We start from the raw sequence: 22,220 nt of genomic DNA on the forward strand, positions 1-22,220 counted from the left end.
GTTTACATCATCATTATACTGTATGATCCTTGAAATATAGACATCTGTGCAAACTGAAGGAGGTACTCAGTCAATGTCTCACTGTGGAATTTTTTATGTAACATCTGTCTAGTGAACATCTGGTATCTGATGCAGCCTGTATCTACTTCACTCAGAAATACCCATGAAGATGTAAAACAGGCATAAACTCACAGTGGCTTTGTAAAGTAGGCTGGTTCTCAACTAGGAAAACTAGCTTGACATTCCCAAAGAGAATCTGTGGAGATGTTGCAGAATATGAGAGATGAATGTAGCTTGTTTGATAAATATAATATCAGACATAGGAACAAAGTGTCCCACCAGACTGGGGAGTTTGGACCTCCTTTATTTGCTCCCTAGCGGAAAACACACAGACTTTGTCAGTGTAGAAACAGAGCAGTTAGCCTTCCATGCTCCTGCAGATGCTCGGCCTTTACTGTTTTGGTTTTGTTTTGGAAGCAACAGGGTGAGTTTAATCTCCTAATTCCTCCCCACTCAGAGATTCTAAGCCAAGAGGGATGGCATCGTGGGTCTAGACACACAGGGAGGGTTAGTGTGCCAGCCTCCTGAGTAAAGCTGCTGCTACTGGGGAAGAGATCAAAGTACCCTCTCTGATTTTGGAGGAAGGGTTGATGTAGTGTGTGTCAGGCGGCAGTAATCTACCTCAGTGCTACAAGGCTGCCCAAGTAAGTCCTGCTACACTCTGCGGATTGGAATCTAGCTATAAATTTGAAGAGCCCAAGCTAAGTACACAGTCAGTGAGCAGAGTAAGTCCTGTGTGCTATGCTGAGAAACAGTCTCACAAAGTGAGTCATACAAAATGAGTCCCACAGGAAAATCACGGCATACAGCAGAAAAGACGGCAGGCAGACAGGCAGGCAGGCAGGAAGGAAGAGAGAAAGACCATTTTGAATATCAACTTAAAGACCTCTTAAACATTATTTACTATTAAATCCTAAAGAAAATATTAGAGAAATTTTTTCACATATATAATAAGGGTGTACATGTTTTCATTTCTTTCTTCTTTTCTTTCTTACTCTGCTTTTTTCCTTTTTTGTTGTTGTTGTTGTTCTATTTTTTTCTATTTTGCTTTGTTTTGTTCTTTAAGACAGGATCTTACCATGTAGACCAGGCTGCCCTGAAAGTCACTATGTCACCCAAGCTGACCTTGAACTCATGATTGTCATCTTCTCCAAGTACTTGGATTATAGGCATGTACCACTATGTCCAGCTGAGGGCTCATGTTTTGAAATTGGACTATTATTTGAATTTTGACTTGGAAATGTGTTAGCATGTGGCCTTTGTAGTTTAACTCTGTGTGATCCATCTGTTCACCAGTAAAGCAGAAGCACCTCCCCCTCCCCTTTGTAAGGTCATTGACAAATGTGACCACGTGCTGACCCAATGACAGGCATGTCACAATTAGACAGCAACAAATGAGTTTGAATCTGTAGCTCCTGATTATTGGGCCCTGTGTACGGCCATTGAACCTTGAGCAACCAGATATCAATCTTGTCCTTCATCCCAGAAGACACCACTCAGCAGCCACTGAGGTTTCCAGCCTCAGAATTAAGTAGAGAAGTTAAACCAGTCTCTTGCTCCATCACAGGAAATGTATTTCATATAGGTCTGGAATTTAATGTTCGCTGTGCATAAGCCTCTGGCCTCCAGTTTCCTTTTAAGCACAACAGGAAGCTCAAATCTGGTGGACCTTGCAAAATAGCCAGTGTGGTAACTCTGACAGTGCCCTTCTTCCTGACATATGTGACCAGCTTACTCACAGATGGCTATGGACTTTTTATTTTAGTGGTAGTCATTCTTAGTTTGGAGAGATTTCTTTGTCTGAATTCTTGTTCTAAAGCACAGTCAACAAAATAAATTGCCTTGGAGATATAAGAGGCAGTGAAAAACACATACATACATACATACATACATACATACATACATACATACATACATACATACATACCAGACTCACCATTGACCAAATTATATTTTCTCTGCTTCATTTTGCAAGTACTGCACTACTCGGGACATGAAGTGATTAATTGGCATTCTGAAGAGTTGTGACTTGTGTAACATAAGGCTGTCCACTGCTCACAATGCTGGAGAAGTTGAGTTGTGTTCCAAGTGTTCTTCAGAGTCAAGAAAGAAGCCTTGTAAGATCTTAGTTAGTTCCCAGGTAAACAAATTCCAGCTAGACAAATCTCAGCTAGACAAATCCCAGCTACAAAGGCCTTGCTAAACTGGTACAGCTGTAGGTGGAGTCAGCAACTCAGCTACTCTTTGCAAGGTCTTGGGGGAAGCTAGAGCTTGTACCCCTGTACCCTGTGGCTGCTTCTGATAGGGAGCTAGAAGCTCAAGGACTAATTGAAGCAACTCTTGAGTGATAAAATTACAAGCCTTGGAAACAAGTGAACTTTCTTTGACATGAGTTTGTTAATGGTTGGTTATTATTTAATATTTTATTCAGCCATTTTTACAAACTGTTTTTCCTTGTAAAAAGTCAAATTCCATGACAAAAATTAATTTCCTCAGTGTCAGTTAACTAGTTTTCTACTATGATTGGATTGAAATAATTAATTTATAGTGATTCATAGTCAGCTTTTAAAAGGGTCTGATGTGTGAGGAGGAATTATAGTGTTTTACTTGTATCATGTCAACTTTTACAATAACCCTGTGAGGTGATTGTCATGCTATACAAAAGAAGAAGAAAAGTGAGAATGAGATAGTAATTTGCCCACAGGAGAAAAGAGTAGAATTGGAATCATTACCCAATCTGACCAAATTTGGGTCACTAATATTATTCAAGGGGGGAGGGGAATGAATGAGCTAGACCTTTCCTTTCTTACTACTTTTACTCTGTTTTCGATGCACCTGCCATATTTCTTCCTTTTTCATTTTAATTTTATTTAATTCATTTAATTTTTTTCTTAAATCATGTCCTAGAATCAGACTTTTCTTACTATGTGCTGCTTGCCTTTCTTTTATGCACCAAAGGCCAGGGATGGACTTTGTATGGGCAAGAGTCTTCAAGGTAGTAGGCAAAATAGAAGGCTGAGGGAGAATCAAAATCATTGGAAAAGGTTCAGGAGATATACAGTGGGAAGAAACTAAGTCCACGGGACCAACAATGAGCTGCAAATTGTTGTGCACATTCAAGACAGCAGGAGGTAGAGGCATGCACAGGCTGCCTATGAGAGATTCTGGTGCATGCTTACATCAAAGCAAGGCAAACCCACCTATGAAGTGCCTGGTACATTGGTTAAATGGCAAATGCAGTGGAGCATTCACAATAGAATAAGATCATAAGGAGAATCCCATACCATCATCTATTTTTCATATGTGTATCGATTGTCTATTTTTCCTATAGATGAATTCCATAAATATAGCAGGTTGTGTTTACTGTGACATACATAATTTTGTAGGCCAGGCTGGGAATATGGCCTAGTGGCAAGAGTGCTTGCCTCTTAGACATGAAGCTCTCGGTTCTATTCCCCAGCACCACATATATGGAAAATGGCCAGAGGGGGCGCTGTGGCTCAGGTGACAGAGTGCTAGCCTTGAGCGGGAAGAAGCCAGGGACAATGCTCAGGCCCTGAGTCCAAGGCCCAGGACTGGCCAAAAAAAAAAAAAAAAAAAAAAAAACATAATTTTGTAGGCCAAGATTCCAAGTTGGATTTTCTGGTGTTCTGATGTTGGATTTTGGATGTTCTGTTGTTTAAATTTTTACAAAGCCAAAACCAGAATGCTCACTAGAAGATTCTCAGGAAAATCTGTTCTCCAACTCATACAAGTTGTTGGCTGAATTCATCTCCAGCAATTGTAGGGCCAAGTCTCTGTTTTCTTGCCCATTACCCTTTGCCTCTACCTTCAAAGCCAGCAATGTTCAATCAAGTCTTTCCTGTGCTTGAACCCCTGTTCCCATTTCTGACTTATCTCTCCTGCCTTCCTCTTTGTATTGCTTAACTGGCTCTTCTGCCTTCCTTTGCAGCTTTTAATGGCTCATGTGGTTATATTGGGTCAAACTGAATAATCCAGGATAATCTTCCTTTTCTTTTCCTTTTTAAGGACAGCTGGCTAGTGACTAAGTCTACTACTACATCCCATTACATCTATGCCTTAATTCATGTTTGAGAAACTGGAACAGGACTTCTTAGCATTCTTCTGCCTCCATTATAATGACCCGTTCATCTGCATTTCCCGTATCTGGGTGGGTTTTAGACAATGCCAGGTGTGGACTCTTGGCACTTACTGAGTCCTCTAAATATTACTGGGAGATGTGTCCTTTCTCTTTCAGGCTGCTGATTATCTTAGACCTGTCCTTAAATGCCTTCATCCTCTGAGGTTTTTCTCTTAACTAGTCCTTTGATCTTACCTGTTGTCCCCATCTGCTCTACATTCTTTATTGACTTTACCAACAGAGCAGTGTCATCACTCTACTATGTTCTGCAAAGCTTTCAACTCTTGGGCCTTAGATACTACCCATGCCTGGTGGCCATGGCCAAGTCTCAGGTCTGGTGTCCATGTTTTCTAGGTTTTTGTAATCTTTAGAGATCCCCCTGAGAATTTTTAAATTTTCTTCTTACTAACATAAAATCATTTCAATTCCTTTAACAATAAGGAAGGAAAACTTTCTCTAAATTCCTGCAGATCGAGTATCAATTATCTGAAATGTATGGGATCAGAAGTGTTTGGGATTTAGGATTCTTTGGATTTGAGATTTGAATATGCATTCCCAATATATTTTATAAATGATATGAGACACACAGAAAGAGAGACAGACAGAGACAGAGAAATATGTTGGGTATAGAACACAAGTCTGAACCTGAAATGCATTTGTCTTTCATGAACACATTATATACATTAACTGAAGCATATAATTGTATACACCGAGTAGTTTCCTGATATGGAAATTTCCACTTGTGGCTTTATGACAGAGCTCAAAAAGCTTCCTATTTTGGAACATTGTGGATTCAGGTTAGATTGCTCTACTCACAATGAATTTATTAATATTTACCATTTTAAGACAGGAATTAGTAATAATTCCTAATATCCAAGTTTGAGGCAGACATTTCTACAGGCTAAGGAAGTAAACTTTCTTACTAACATGCAGATTTCTGTACCCACACTAAAGACTCTGTAGAACAAGGTCTCAAGAAGTCTGCCTTCATTTAGAATGCCAGAAAAATGTGATAGTATGTACCCAAGTTCATAGGGTCCCTTTCAAAGGGACAGCAAGATTTAAAGTGAACCTTGTCATTAAAGTTTCCATCCATTTGTCTTTCTGTTTTTTTCCACTATAGTTGTTTGCATCTTTTTTGGCCACCATGTACAATTTCCACACATCTCTAAATATTAACTAAGCACTTTCTTTTACACTTCTCTTTATTATGCAATAGTCCAGATAAATATAATGTGCTTATGATTGCAAGTCTCATATGGGGCTTCCCCACATATTTGACTGTCTGGGCCAAACATTGAAAATAGGCACATGCATATTTATAAACATACTCCTTCCACTTCAGCTTCCTCCTACCAATGGAACCATTCGGTCTTCAGCTGGGATATCAGATCATTTGTCCCAATCTTCTTAGTCATAACAAAGCCATGTCTCACCCCAAGCATTGCTATCTCCCCCATGACACGGCTGCCACCTAATTTCACAACAGATCCCCCAGGGGCCTCTTCATCCTTCCGCATGTTCCTGAAGACAGACCCTCCTCAGAATGCCCCTCTTTGGGTGACTTTTGCTAAAATGGGGCTGAGGTTTCTAGTATTTGTGAGATAATGAAATAGACTTGAAGCCATCTACCATTTTATCTGTGTTCATCTCAGGTGACTTGTCAAGGAAACAGTACTTCAGATTTAGTATGTTTATACTTCAGGGAGAAATACTTTTCACTGTATTGTATTTGACCTCTATGGATCTACCATTATTATAAGGAATATCATGAGTGGCTATGAGGGGGTATTCACTTCCTACTGTATCTCATGTTCTGTGCAATAAATCCCATGTAGAACTTCTTCCCCATAATGATTTTTATCTTCTTAAATGATAGCTATGTTTTGTTTGTCATGGAAAGAAAAGCTTTATCACCTCTCATGTGTGCTTTTTAGTCAAAGCTGCTAGCAGTCTCAAGAGTTGAATTTAGTGCTCAGTTATGTCAGTTACTTCATTCTGAGATTTTAGGGAAAAATCATTTCATTTCTCTGTGATTTCTGAGGCTTAGAGGCACTGGTCATTTAAGAGAATGATCTGTGGTACCTGTGTGCTTCGATGCTCATACTTTTTGGAAAGTTTTATGGATATCTGTTGGGATTTAAATGATTTTAAATCTAACTGTATCATATCCTTGAAGGTGGGACTGTGAACAAGTCTTGATGTCATTCAAATCCAGCATTCTCTTCAGTCCTAGAATCTCTTAAAGACAGGCCTGCTACATATGAGCATATGGTTCTGATTGACTTTGATGGGATTCCCTTGCAAACCACAGATTCTAAATTATTCCCCAGTAGGTATAAGATTTATAGAAGGTATAGTATTTACCCTGGATACCCCTTGGATGCTGCTACATTGAATTGTGACAGAAGAAGAACTCAGAATAAAATCACCTTGTACTCAAATGCCAATGTACACATGTTGATGTCTTATAAGCCATTAAACACAATCATCCTATAATGTTCATTTGGTTTCATGTTGTTTTAATTCAAGTACAAAGCATTTTGAGGGGAGGGTTTTTTTTTGTTTTTTGTTTTTTGTTTTTTAGAACTAGAGACTAAACAATTTAGTAGGCATTCCACATTCAACTCACAAAAAGAGGATTTGCATATAAACTTGGTTCCGCAAGAAAACACATCTGACGGTGTTCATAGTTCATGGGAACTGTGTCTGCTGGTGGAAAGGCCTTTTGGTCATCCCCTCCTTTTCTTTCTCCCTACAGGTCACTGGATTAAAACTGTCTCAGGACCTTGACGATCTTGCCATCCTCTACCTGGCCACCATTCAGGCCATTGCTGTAAGATAATTTAATGCTATTTTTAAATAACTTAGGGCTATTATACTAGAAACAGAGGGGTGTTTTGGGTTTTTTTTGGTGAAAAACATTATAGAAGAAAGTGTAGGAATGGGAAAATAAAAAAGAGGTTAAATTTAATGCAGGCAAGAAGAGGCTTCAGGCAGGGGATGGAGAAGGAGAATCATCTATGTGTTCCCAAGTATCACACATTTGGACAATCAAGCTTCTGTTGAATGGGCCATACATGTATTTAAAGTTAATTTATTCTGTTCATTGTCTTAGTGATCTTTAACGTACCACAAAGAAAAGACATTTTAAGACAGATTTCTCAACAAGGCTTTATTATACAGCCAATTAGATTGAGAGATCATCCATCTGTTTTGAGAAAATATCTGAGTATGCTGATCATCTGGGCAAAAATGTGCATTTTAATGAAGCATTCTGACAAGAGATATTTTCCCATAATGTTCAACTTGGGACAAAAAACTTTTCTTGTTTTTTCTTCCTGAATACTGGCCTAACACATATTTACCATTGACAGGTTAAAGTTAAATAAATGCTTCCCTATAGAAATATTCATGATTTCACTTTGTAGGAATAGAATGAAAATAAAGTGAGACAAGTTAGCTGAGACTATGTAACAAACTCCTCTCCAGCTCAGGCCTACATTGAAAGACCTGTCAACTACCCAGTTCACCCTGGGCCTGTTCATCTGTGTTCTCTTTTCAGAACAGGCCCTTAAACACTACTATTTGCATTTGAAGCCTCGATTTGCATTTGGCCCTGTGCATTCCCAGTGGAATCACTTAATTTCAATTTAAACTTCTCAGTCTGTGAAAACATTTTTTCCAGAAAGGTGAGCACAAAATAATGTTTGCACAAAGCCCTTTGGTGGGGGATTTCAGGAGTGTGGAGCATGAGTCTGGGATACCAAGGGGAATGCTGTCTAAGTACTGGCCACAGTGGGAAATCCCAGTTGACAATGCCACACAGGGGCTGTCACTATGCTCAAGGGAGAGCCCCTTGTTCTGGCCCTTCTTTCCTTTCCCAGGAAATGTGCTTTGCGTTACTTTCATTTTAAGCCTGTTAATCATGTGGGCCTAACTCCCTGGTATTAGAAAGAACAGAAATATCACTTCTGCCTGGTTTCCCATGAAAATTGGGAGGCATCTGCCCTTCCTCCAATACAGACTGCATTCTCTTAGGTGAATTAGACAGCTCTTAAGTGGAGATGGCAGTGGGGCAGTTTTTTAAGTTTGTTTTAAGATTAGGAAGGACATTGATGCATGCCTAGCAGAGTACATAACCTGTAGCTAAGAACCAGAAGAGCTCTTATTTGTAAGCACCTCCATGCTTTAGCATAGGCTACCTTAAGCATCCAGTTTGTGTGACCAGTACTACTGTGTTTCATCATATTGCAGAACACACATTTTATTTCTTTTTGTGTTACCAGTTTTGACAATCCATATTTAACTGAATATGATATTATTAGTCCTATCTGACAACTGAGAATCGAAACTTTAGAAAGGTTAAGTGCAAGAAATAGGTGAAATACCTGAATGTCAACTTAGTGTTTCTAAAATCTAAAGCTCCGATCTGAACTGGCAAATCTATGCCCTAGACTAGAGCAAGGTTTCTTAGAATCTACAAGCCTAGAGTGGTTCACAAAGAACCTAAGAGCATCTGTGACCTCCTGAAATTCTGCAGAGTACTATTTTGTGTGTGACCTTTTTTTTTTCTTTTTCCTGGGCAGGTAAGTCAGTTTTGTCATATTCTCAGAGGGGTTCATGACCCCCAAAAAGGCTTAAGAAAAAACATCTGGGGGTAATCAGCCATAGTCAGTAAGCAGGATCTGGCCTTATACGGTATAACGTATTTTAATTTTTTAAACATGCTACATCTGTAGATTATCTTCAGAGGCCTAAGTTTTACCTACTCCATATTTTTACCAGATTTGTGAATAACTTCAACAAATGCCTCAGACCTCTGGGTTGGAACTGCTGTTCTTGTTCCTATCTGCCCTGGTGCAGCATCCTTCACTCCAGTCTCCTTGGGATTTCATATCCTGTGGCTCCAGATTACCCTGACACCTTTCTGCCTCAGATGCACCTATATGCCAGGGAAGAGGGAGCTAGTTTTCAAGCTCAGCCTTTACAAAGTAGGCTTTGCTCACCCTTTCTCTGGCCTCTTGAGTCTGAGATCAGGACAGCATCCTGTGAACTTCTGAAATCCTGTGCTTTAGGCTGGTACCACTTTCCCTCAAGATAAACTGTCTTCTCCACTCTGTGAATGCCAGCCTTCTAACAGCACTGTCACACTTTTAATGTAACCTATCATATTGTGCTATGAATTCTCTCCAGGACAAATCTTACCTACTTAAGATTAGGAAGGACATTGATGCATGCCTAGCAGAGTACATAACCTATAGCTAAGAACCAGAAGAGCTCTTATTTGTAAGTACCTCCATGCTTTACTACCTATGAAGACACATGGACCTTGCAGATACTTAGTCCTTTATTTCTCCTGACTATCTGCCCCCTCTAATTTAACAGTTCACTCCATTGCTCCTTCCTAGGACATTGACAACAAGTCATTCATTTAGTGCCAGATTTTTGGAACTTCCATATAAATTACAAAGCCCAGCTATTCAAATAACATAGCTAACGATAAAGAATTCCATGTTAAAATTCATCTTTGATGGCCCTAAGGTAGTGTCTTTTTCTCAACCCATAATGCATTTATTTTACTGACTTGTACAAACTCCTCAGGCCGGGGATGGGGATAATTCATTTTAAGAGACTACTAAGATAGAAGATCTGATGTACAAGATTTGAATTTAAAACACTGAGAAGCCCTGAACCATCCAGAATGTGTGCTTTTCTGTATTTGACCCCAGGTCATGGGAATGGATGCCAGTCTAGAAGCTTCAGTGTTGTTGCATCACTGCCTGGTTTCAGGTTATAGTGAGAGTTTTAGCACTTGGCTGTCATGAAGGCTTGTAGCATCTCTGTGTGTGTGTGTGTGTGTGTGTGTGTGTGTTACCAGTACTGCAGATCGAAATTGAACATGAGGCCTTCTTTCTCACAGCTGCTACTCTACCACTTGAGCCATGTCCCCATTTCCAGCTTTAGCTGGTTTATTAGCATTAAGAATCAGGTAGATTTGTTTGTCTGGGCTGGCTTCAAACCCCAATTCTCAGATCTCAGTAGGTAGGAACAGGTGTAAGCCACCAGCACCTAGCTTGTAGTTTACCTTTCTTATTTGATGAAGTATGAAGTGTCCCCTTTCCATAGTTTTACTGCTGAGTTTTGTTTGATTGTGCACTTGTTTGGTTTTGTACCTTTTCTAAGGAAAACATCTTTAGTTCCCATTACTACAAGGCAGAGTCGACTATTACTTTCAGAGGAACATTGCAATTTCTCCATTTCCATTCCCTAGTAATGTCTAGGCCAATATAAACTCTCACCAAATAGTTGAACAAATTTTGTTAGTTGTACCTGTGTTTTGTCAGTATTGTGTAACTTCAGATAGAAGCAAATGGTGTTATAATTAAAAGGATTCTAGAGTCACATAGACCCACATTGGAATTCTTACTCTGTGATTGGGCTCTGATCTTAGGCAACATAATCTCTCTATCATTTCTGAGATGGTGTGCAGTGTCAAATGTGGGCTAAATAACAGCACATTTCTTTATTGTTTGCTTTTGATACATGACTAATGCTTTCTTCTGCTTTTCTCTTTAAGTTTGGGACCCGCTTCATCATAGAGGCTATGGAGGCCGCAGGGCACTCTCTCAGTACCCTTTTCTTATGTGGAGGCCTGAGCAAGAATCCCCTTTTTGTTCAGATGCATGCAGACATTACTGGTGAGTTTGGGGAGCAAAAATGATTTAGCAGCAAATGGACATGGTCAGTTCTGAGCAGGCTTAGAAAATAGACTACCGGTAGTGTGCCAAGCTATTAAGATGACTATTGAGTCTTTATACTCCTGCCAGAGGGAGTAAAGTCTATGTGTATTGAACTATTGAATGAGGCAAGAAAGGTCAGCTAGGCCTTGATAGTAATTGAAGCACTTGCTCAACAGTTTCAAGTACTTCTGATCTAGGCATTGTGGGGACTATTGAAGATACAGTTATGAACAGATATGATTCTTGCCTCTGCCTATTGAGGGAATGAAAATGCAAACAGATATATGGAGGGTGACAAGAGCTTAGAGTGAGAACAAAAGAAAACACAGGGCATTATGAAAATCCAGTGGATGACTCACCCACTTTTGGACCTGTGACTGCTAGCACCTGTGGCTTGGAGAAAGTGACGGGGAAGCCATCTGAAGACAGAATACAGAATCAGGAGAACCCCAATGCTGTGGAACTAGGATTTAGCTGCAGATGGGGCTTTGATCCTATAGTGTCCAAGATCCTGGGATTCCTTCTCAGCATTCAAAATCAGGGATCTTGACATAGGTGGAGGAAACCCAAAGCAATGACGGATGGAGCCTTGTGACACACAGAGTAACATTCTTAGGAGTCCCCCTCTGGAAAGGAGCCCCACTGGCTAGAGGTTTGCTGATGGCACAAAGACTGGCCTTGACTCCCAAGATCTCTGGACAGAACACCCCACTCCTCTTTCCCTTCCATGTTCAGTATCTCTTGAGGGTTCTCTCCCAGGATAAACCAATCCCTGGGAGACCATGTACTAGGAAAAGACAGGGGGAAGGAAGTAGAGAAAGATTGGTCCCTGCCAATCCTTAACAACCATTAACGGCCATTAACCATTAATGGCCAGCACCATTTTGACATGAGTCCACTTTACCCTGTGCCCCACTCATCATGACACCTTGCTGTCCCCATCCCCTAGGTTGCTCAGCTCCCTCTGCTTTACCATGCCTCCTTCCCTCTTCAGACCACGCAGACTCCAGCACATGAGAGCCTACTAGTGACATGATGGGCACAGCTGATATCTGCATGCTGGGGGAGATGAAACTCAGACAGTTATTCCCATCTTAGAGACAAGCAGACTAAAGCACAAGGCAGAAAACCTTTTAGAGTCCGCGCCATTCAGGGGTAGATCAATCACATATAAAAATTATTAGCACTAACCAAGGACCTACTATGTGTCAGGGTGAATCACTTTGTGCATATTTAATCCTCTCATACCACTGAAATTAGAAAGGAGAAGCTGGAGGGTAATTAACTTGAGTTTGCCAACTCAACACAGGTAGTGACAGGACTATGATTTGTAACTGGCCGTGTCTGGGCATATTCTCCATTACTGACCAAGGTTTCTAGATTTTTCATCTGTCACTATTTGATGATGACTCCTCCTTTTCCTGAGATGTTGGAAACCTGTGCCACTGGGCCACAGTGGGCATGGAAAGTAGGACAACATCAAAAGGAGCCAGATTAGCCAACATCTTACCCTATAGTAGGAAAACAATGACCACGGTGTGAGATCTGCCACAGGCCTTAAATTTAACCTGTGACTTTCTAATTTCAGACCTTCTAATGGTCAAAAGCACATCCTACCTGCATGCAGGAAGAGAGGTGGAAGTCAGCTTTGGGTGACAGGATGTCCAGAGGAACAGGGAAAAGGGCCCTGGATCTGGGCAGCCAGGAGCAACCCAGGGGGTGGTCAGCACTTCTGACTTTTTGAAATGAGTCACCCTCTAGCCCTTCTCCCTCAGCCAACTCAGAAGCTGGGGTGTAGCTGAATTTTTGGAAGCTGCTGCTCCTCTAGGCAGTTGAATGAATAGGCTGTTAATGGTTGTTTGGATTCAGATTGAAACTGGACCCTTTGTCTCTAACTGTGGGCCAGTTACAGTTGCAGACAAAGGAACCTTTTCTTTGGCCTGGAATTTCTCAGCCTGTGACTGACAAGTGATGGCAAAGTGCATCTGCCTTTAAATGCTTTGGGTCCTGTTAAATTCATTAATGCATCAGATAAAATATTTCACATTCCAGGCAAAGGCTCCCTCTTCCTTCCTTCATGGAGCACTCAGAGAAAAGAACACATTTGCATTTGTCCTATAAAAGGCATGCAACAGCAGCCAATGGATAGGTGCCTTTAAACACTGGAACTGCCCCAGTTTTCCTCCAAGAAAGACTGAGAGGACCATACAGTGTTCTCAGAAACACAATGAATAACACACACACACACACACACACACACACACACACACACACACACATCATGGAATTTAGAAGATTCTTTGGAGACAGTGTGGAATAGCAAGAAAGAGCAGGAAATCACCTCTGTGACCTAGGGCAAGTTACTTTACCTCTCTGAGCCTCAGGTTCCTTTTGTAATAGACAGAATTTATCACTTCCCATATGTAGTTCATGCTGAGGAAAATAGTTCAGGAGCTATTGCATCCCGGGTCTGTTGTAGGCTCTCCCTAGGCAATGGATACATATTCACTTCTTCCCTCCAATTATCCAGGAATGAGAAGGGATGGGGGGCAGGGGAAAGATGGCTTAATGTTTTATAAGCAGATCTTTGCCATGTTAGGAAAAGCCCGCTCAGTGTGAGCATGGAGCTTTGCCAGCTGAGAAATGTGGACGTGAGGAAGAAACTCCTTGTACCCTGGTCCTTTAGTTAACTGTGGTTTCAAAAAATACTTGGGTGTACACTGAGTAATTGTAGGTTTCCCCAGTGACTTAGGACTAAATGTTCTTCTTCTAGATGTTTTTACTTTTTTTTAGTACTGGCAGATTTGGTAGGGGTTTCCCTTTTCTTGTCTTACTCATCATTTTAATCATTAATTCATTCATTTGTTCACTCCAAAGCACACTGAGCACCTCAGCCGATCCAGCTTGTGCTTGGCCCAAGGTTGCAAAGAACAGCATGTCCTCCAAGAGGTTTGATATAAATCAGAAAAGTGTTCACAGCCTTCCAATCAGTGTGCAAGAGAGCAGAGTGGGGACCAGGCAGCCAGAGGTGGCAGGGCCAGAACAAATGTAGTCATAAGAGATAGAATAGTATATTTACAGAGATGAGGTTGGGTGGGAGAGGAGGGAATCCAGGATCTCAGCAGTGTTTGTATTCCAAGGCTTGTGGTATCCACCCTCAAATAGGAGCTTAGTTGAGATTGTAGCCAGAACCCAAGAGGTCGCGGTCCATACTGGCCAGTTTCCCTGAGCTCAGAGCAATGTGGGGGAGAGATGGAAAAGAGGAAGTGGGATTGGTCTGAGAGAGTGGGATTGGTCAGATAGAATAGTGAGTTGTTTAATTCTGGGTAACAGAGGTAAGGGGCCCCATCATAGATAAGGGAAACTTCAAGAATCATAACAGCTAATAGTAACACGGAACTTTCTCCAAGCCATGCACCCTTCAAGTGTCTTTCTTTTCACAGCACTTTTAATTCTCACAGCAACCCTATGACATGTGTGGAATTGTACAAGGCAAGCACTCTTGCCACTAGGCCATATCCCCAGCCCACATGTGTGGAATTGTAATCCCCTTATGCAGATGAGAAAACCGTGCCACAAAGAGGTTGAGTAACCTACCTGGCATGACAGCTAAGTCACCAGCAAAGCCAGAACTTCTGGCTGTGTGGCTACAGAGCACTTTGAGGCTACAACCTGAGAACTAGGAGGGCCTTTACTGGCTCCCTCTGGCTTCTGATTCCCAAGGAGATCCTTGTTCAGGCCAGGAAAACACTGGGTGGGAAATAAACAGCATTTGGAGGCATTATCTTCTAAAACGTCCCAGGTCCACAAGAGGCCTCTGTGCTCTGTGGTCACAGGATTCTGCTCAGTCATGAAATGTCCTTCTGTCTGGGCCTCTGCTCCCCTCCAGCGTGGCCTGGTGCCGTTTCTTCCCTTCTTCATGGCTGCAGTTTCTCTGTCCTTTCCCAATTGTTCTACCTCCCATACCCAGTAAAGTGCTTATAGAGACCCAACTCACCACCAATACTATAATTTTAACAGCAGCAGCCAGGACATAGCCCAGACCAGGAAATTCACTAATCTCCCACAATGCACCTGTGTGCTGTCCCCATTTGACACAGGGGGAACTAAGACTAAAAGAGTTGAAGCACTTACTGAAGGACTCAGAGGTGGTAGAAGCAGGAAACATCTGGACTGAGCTTCTACCACAGTCTCCAGCCACTCAGTAGCCAGCATCTTCAGACCTGGTGCTGCAGCCCAGGACCAGCATCCCTGTGTTCTCAGAATGTCTCAAGGACTTCTATCCCCTGTCCCTCTTTCTGGGGCTCCTAACTGCCCCAAAAGGAAAGAGATAAGTTAGGAGGTAAGGAGACACAGAGGAATATATATGCCTTATTTTTAAAAGCATTGTTGAGTTTCACCGGAACTTTATGAGGTAGGAGACATTTTGACCCCACGTTGCAGATGAAAAATGGAGGGCCAGAGAACTTGCCTAGGATCATACAATGAAGTCAGTGCAGAAGCTGATGATTTTCCTGAATATCTGGAACATATAGGTGGAGGACTTCTTCTTCCTGGTGAACCTCTGCTCATCTTCAAAGGCCTATTTCAGACATGATGATCATCCATGATGATAGCACTTACCCACTTCTCATGAGCTACTTCTCAGTCTACATGCCAGAGACATAGCAGTAGACAAAACAAAGTTCTGACCTTCACAGATCATAAATTTTGGGCCTGGGAAAGAGATGCCAAATAGCATAACTAAATAAAACTCCAGGTAGGAAGATGAGGAAGAAATAGGGAAGAGAGTGGTGGATGGGTTGTTATTGTAAATGCCATGACCAGAAAGGTATATGCATTTATAGAGAAGGAAGGGCAGCAGTAATGTCTGATGTCTGAAGTAGCAGATATCAGGGCCACATGGCTGGGAGGAGAGGGTATATAGGGTGAAAACATAGGTCAGGCCCCAAAGGAGGACCTTGTCAGCTAAGTAGGGACTGTGGCTTGTCCTGTGAGAGAGGTAGGAAGTCCACTCTGGGTTGCTACTTCCCTTCTCTTAGTACATCTCAATTCAACAACCAATCTCGTTTTTGGCCTGTCCCTCCTTTATCCATCTCCCCTCTGAGTCAGGAGTCTGAGAGCATTGCCTTCCCTGGGGCCTGCAAAGCTCCTAGTGAACACTGATTGACCTGAGCTTGAACCACATGCCAGGAGAAGCCTGGAAACCTGCACACCAAGGTCTCATGAGTTGATAGATATGGTGATGAGTCCCTGGGGGTTCTTGGCTACTCACCAGCAGGCACAGGCAGAGAACCCAGTCATCCTAAGAAATAGGGATCTGTGAGGGAGGAAAGGCGAAGGTGCTGCCTTGACGTCAGGTGTTTTTGCTGGCTCCTCACTTTGCTGCCGGCCTTGCTCTCTAACCAAGGTGTGGCCTTGTCCTGTGCAGGCATGCCTGTGGTCCTGTCGCAAGAGGTGGAATCGGTCCTTGTGGGTGCTGCTATTCTGGGTGCCTGTGCCTCTGGGGATTTCGCTTCTGTACAGGTAGGTGAGGATCCAAGGCTGGGATCTGGTCCCACTCCTGTCTTAGGCTGTCTTTCGTCTTGACAGTGGCTCACGTCTTGCAAAACACACACAGGATATAATTAAGAAATGATAGGTTCCTGCCAGGGAAATCACAAATGCTTCTTGCCTCAGACGTATTTATTGCAGTTTTCGTTTGACTTGGCCTCTTGTCAGTATTTGGTTGTTTTTCAGGTGGTTTTCTTTTTTCTTCTTTAAAATAACTCCTAAATTATTTCCTTTAACTTTCTCCTGGGCCACTTTTCTTTCAGCAAATGAGATAGTTAAAGCTCAAAACAACAGCTTTTTATACATGTCTCTGTTTTTTTTTTTTAGCTTATTTTCAACCCCATCACTTTTCAAATACCTTTAAGGCCTGTATCAACAAGAAACACAAAAGAAAATCTTGTGCGTTTTTTTTTTTTTTAAAAGGATTCAAAAGAAAAATAAGGAAGAACGATATAAGAAGAGAAGATGGAAACAATTTGGTGTCTGTGATTGAGTACATAATTTGGCTCTGAGTTTCCTGGCAGCCAAGAGAAAAAAATAAAAATAAAAGGACATATGATAAATTGCATAATTCTTAGTTTCAAAAAGAGGAAGCATACTAGTTTCTGGTAAAAAGCTTTTCCTACCACCAAATACAAAAGACAGCCACACATTGGGTTTTATGAACAGATTATAAGTACTAAAATGACACAAAATGATAAAGGATGAGTGTACTATAGAGTCTTACAGAACAGGCTCTGGAATAAAACCACCTGTATTTAAATCCTAGTTTAATGGTTCTATGAGCTTTTGTGACCTAACTAGTGTGCTCTTCACTGGCATTTCCTTATCCATAACAGTAACTAGTAGCTTGCTATGAGCCGTGTCTATAGCTTATATACACTTGTTTAGTCCTTGCCACTGTCTCCCCATTTTATAATTTAGGATGTTAAGAAACTCAGTCTAGTCTAAATGCCAGAACAAAGAAGCCTGGTTCCCAAGTGTTAGCTTAGAGTCAAAGTGCTTATTCAGCTAAAAATCAGTTTCTTGCCTTACCCAAGATTATGGTTAAGCACCAAGTTTACCCCTCAATATCCCAGTAATGGCAGCTCCATTTATTGTGAGCCCCTTACATGCTAGACACCATACTTGATGATTTTTTTTTTTTTTGGCCTGTCCTGAGGCTTTAAGTCAGGGCCTGAGCACTGTCCCTGGCTTCTTTTTGCTCAAGGCTAGCACTCTACCTCCTGAGCCACAGCGCCACTTCCAGCTTTTTTCTATATATGTGGTGCTGAGGAATTGAACCCAGGGCTTCATGTATACAAGGCAAGAACTCTTACCACTAGGCCATATTCCCAGCCCACTTGAGGCTTTTTGCATAACTTTCCTATACCAGCTAGAGGTTCATGGAGTTGACTAGAAACATGCCCGGTGCCAGTAGCTCATGCCTATAATTCTAGCTACTCAGGAGTCTGAGATCTGAGGATTGTGGTTTGAAGCCAGCCCCAGGCAGGAAAGTCCAATAGACTCTTACCTCCAATAAACTACAAAAATAATAATAATAATAAATAAGCTGGAAGCAGAGCTGTGGCTGTGACTGAAATAGTATAGCACTAGCCTTGAGCAAAAGAAGCTCAGGGATAGCATGCCAGACCCTAAATTCAAATCCCAGGACTAGGAAAAAAATTATAGATGCAAAAGTCGGCTTGCAAGTTCTTTGTTCCACATTTTTGAAAAGGTGCTGTCCTGTTGATGGTAAAATATTTCTCACAAGGTACTAAATCCATTAACAAATACTTGTGATTTTTAACTGAGGTCTTTAAACACAGATGGTATAATTGTATTGTCAATACTTTCCAGGTTATGAATTGTTTATTATTATTTTAAGGTATCCATTTGTAAAACTATTTCTACAACTTCTGGGACTAATTACAACAGGTAAAAATAGAAGAAATTGCCTAATGCTACCTCATGTGATAAAAATGAATATTTGTGTACCCTCAAAATTCCTTTGTTGTAAATGAAATAAATATCTGGCAAGGTAATTAGAGTTAGATGAAGTCACTAAGGAAGAGTTCCATTTCAATGGATTAGTGCCCTTATTCAAAGAGACACCAGAGAGTTATTCTTTCTTCCTTAGAATTGTTCTTTGTCATTAAAAAAGGCCCTTACCAGAACCCATTAATCCTGACACTGAGTCACCAGAACTGTAAGATTATAATTTATGGTTGTTTGACCAATAGTCTCTGAGTAGTAGTCCAACTACAGTTGGAACAAACCAAGACATTTTACTTAATCTTGACTGTCTCTCTGCCTGTGACATAAATGGTGCTATCCTTGTGTTGTATGTGGGGAAGCCAACCAAGGTTCACAAATATTTTAAGTAATTTACTCAAGGCTACATGTAAAAGCAAAAACTTCATTGAGGTCTCCTTTTCTAATTTACTTCTACTCTTTGGCCTTCTGGACTTTTTAAATGTTCAGACATGCTTTCTGATTTGAAGTGACATTGACCACAATGAAGCCCAGAGAGGAATATCATTGATTGGGTTGTGTCATCAGATTCTTTGTAGAATGACTTAAGGTGCCTTGTTGACACCTTAGTCAAAGTCATAGGTTTCAGCTCACACATACCCTTCTTTAAGTGGAAACTGAGCTTAATTCTATGCTGATAGATTTAGGGTTGCTGCTACTCTTTGGAATAGAATTGAAGATATGGAGGATCGGATATTGGAATTAGTGATTTGAATAGTAACTCTGAGGCGCTAACAGTTACAAATTCATGTCTCCTGCCCAACTCAAGGGTGTATATGTCTGTCCTGATGGTTTTCAGGAGACACTGCAATCTAATAAAAGGAGCTCCTAACTGAGAAACACTTGTGGTTTTCCTGGTCTTCATTTACCTGCCCTTATCTCTCTATTGCTGAACCCCAATGCTTGTTTGTACATCCTCAGACAATGTTACCTCTCCTCTTCAGGTGCTTATTTTGTTTGTTTCTTTACGATAAGTATTTAAGAAGAATTGCCTCTAGTAGCATGGTTAAGATGAAGGGACTTTGAAAGTGACAGAAATCTCCCAAGTATAAACTATGTCATTTGGAACTGCCTTGGAAATATAACTGCAGGAAGCTTCCTTCACTCTTCTTCAAAGAAGTGGAGCAGCTAACTTGTGTGCTCTAGGCCTAGGAGACAGCTCTAGTGAGATCAGTCCCAATCACTTCCTCCTTGTGATTGATATTGTCAACCAAAACTTGGACACAATTTTTTCTTTCAACTTCAAAGAGCCTGTCTTGGTTTGTAGAATGTCTGCCATTCTTCAAGAGAGTTAAGTGATTCCTGCCATCAACTCATCATGGACAGATGTTTTGTCTTCTGAGGGACTACACAAACATCTGGTTGTTGGATGGACCATTTCACTATGTATCTAGATGACCTGACTTCTGTAGACCCACCCAGAGTCATCTTCAGATGAAGGAAAGGCTAGGAAGAATCTGGAGGTAACTGGCTTCAGGCTTGTGTTTCTGGGAAGACAAAGTTTCCCAATTTTCTGGGCCTATGAATGGAATGACCTCAGCTCTGGATAGATTCCTATACCTTCCTTCGGTAATACCAGTGGGTCAGAGAATGAAGCACTGCAATGGTTTTACTGAAAGTTATTGAGACGTATATATACTGCAAATCTGAAGCAAATTCATTAGATTGGAAGGAGAGAACAATGGGAGGAATTTTCTGCTGGAGTGTTAATGGGAGAGACTGGTCAAATCCAAGTTCCCTTGCTATTGAAAATCCCGAAGCACGCTCTGCGTTTTCATGTCCTTTTCTTCCCTCCTGCAGTCTTCTTACTATTTCCTTTGTGAGGGCCACACAAAGGGCATTGATGCATATGACTGCACTGAAGAATAGAACTGGGTATGTTAAAGAGTTGCCTCTACAAAGAGTGTTTTCCTTAATCAGATTCAAAACCATCTCCATCAAAGACTATGACTTCCTTGAGGATGAGTCATGGCCATTTTTATATCTTTAGTTTACTACTATAGTACAAGAATCAGAGTTAAGCCATGGGTTTGGTGCTCTTGAGGTAAAAGTCCAAGTGTTGAGTAGTAGGAGGGGGAACTTCTTATTACTTTGAGTGTGAAATGGACAGAATCATGATCTCTGTGACTTTTCCACCTGGTCACCCTTCATCCCCAGTGCCAGTGCACTTTGAAATAATCCTAATTCTCAATATCCTAGAAAACATATAATTAAGATTAGAAGTTAAAGGCAAGTCAAAACACTTCTGTAGGCTCCCCGCTCCTAGAAAGTTAAGAAACAAGGGGTAAAGTGATTTTATGAAATGTCAACATACTTACATTTTCCTAAGCATAGACAGTAGAGAGGTTTTCATAAAGCCAAGGACAAATGAAATAAGAAGCTGGTATTAAGGAAGTATGAGAGAAAAACCCAGTCAAATAGGAAAGAGGCAGAAATACAATAGGACTTTCTACCTTATACTTCATTCAGGTCCCACACAGACGGCATTAGCTTTCTATAATTTCTACATTTAAGGAGGAAGGCCTTTTTAGAGACTATTTATACAAAATGAGCTTTAATTCCAGCAGTGCTATTTGTCTTGAAATTCCATCTTCTTCCCCACCCCTACCAAAGGAAGCAGAGGCATCACCCAAAGCAAAAATCATCACAAGACCTCGATAAGAGACCAAAGTAAACCCAGCAAACATTGAAGAGGAGTACCAGTGTAAAGAAAACCAGCCCAATCAATCAAAAGCCTTTCTTCCTCCCTCCCCCTTCCAGGTGAGGGTTGCACCCCTGCAAACCACTGACCCTATGCACTGCCACCAGCAACTTTATCACATTCTAGACAGATCCTGTGTCTCCAGACCAACACATGTAAGTGGCCAGTGAAGGGCTGTGATTACTCACCCTTTCTGTCATGCATGCCCACAAGATAAACTACCCATGCCAACCGCAGTGGTCTACCCTTAAGGTCAGTCCTTGCAAACATCCTCATTGCTTCCCTAGAGACTCTCCATCCATGAAATTTACTTCATCCAGAGCTAGTTTTATCCCTTCATAGACACTTCAAAGCCTGGTGCTTTTAGGCACAGTATATTTCCTGTTTTGTTTTATATTGTGAGAGTCCACTTGCTGTGATTTTTAGTGTTATTTGGCCTTGTAGCACCATAAATACCAAATTTAAAGTTTGCAAGTAAAACTAATTTTCATGACTTCAACTCCTGGAGGCTTGGAAAGACTAACAAATCATGGCCATTCAGACATAAGCAACTATCCCAATTTCTTGGCACATTCAACTTTAATTCACTTGAATTTTTTTCTTTCTTCTAAAACACAAGTAATGGTTCATATTCATTGGGAAAAAAATAAGAAAGTTAACTAAAGATAAAAAAATCCATCTAGAAACATTGACCTGATTACACTGAAATTGCTTATTTTAATATCAGTTATTTAATATACTGGTTTCTGTTCTTTTTGTCTTTTGTATATAATTTAAATCTTTTTAAGCTACAAAAATGTATTCATACAGTGCATATGGTTTTACAGTTTTATTTTTTACTCCAAAACATGGAGAAAACCTCTTTACATATCATTTTTGCAGGCCATCTAACTTCCAGTCCCATAGAATATAGCACGCTTTATTTTGCCCATCTCCAAGTCTTGAACACTTAGGTCACCTGCACTGTTTTAAAGCATGCTACAGCCAGATGTGGTGGCCGGTGCCTGTA

The 22,220-nt window shown here is 41.0% G+C and overlaps 1 protein-coding gene across 7 annotated transcripts in view; it reads left to right on the top strand.

Moving 5' to 3' along the window:
- Positions 1–22,220, top strand: part of Fggy (FGGY carbohydrate kinase domain containing) — a 380,313-nt gene that overhangs the window by 290,451 nt on the left and 67,642 nt on the right. For 5 of the 7 annotated variants that reach the window (XM_048351429.1, XM_048351431.1, XM_048351430.1 and 2 more), the window contains 3 exons: positions 6,963–7,037; positions 10,782–10,902; positions 16,376–16,470. In XM_048351429.1, the coding sequence (XP_048207386.1) occupies positions 6,963–7,037; positions 10,782–10,902; positions 16,376–16,470 (291 nt within the window). The remainder of the gene's footprint in view (positions 1–6,962; positions 7,038–10,781; positions 10,903–16,375; positions 16,471–22,220) is intronic. The other 2 variants (XR_007211617.1, XM_048351432.1) reach the window with 1 other exon arrangement.

The sequence above is a fragment of the Perognathus longimembris genome, chromosome 7 (genome assembly GCF_023159225.1).
Source record: "Perognathus longimembris pacificus isolate PPM17 chromosome 7, ASM2315922v1, whole genome shotgun sequence".
Taxonomy (NCBI): domain Eukaryota; kingdom Metazoa; phylum Chordata; class Mammalia; order Rodentia; family Heteromyidae; genus Perognathus; species Perognathus longimembris.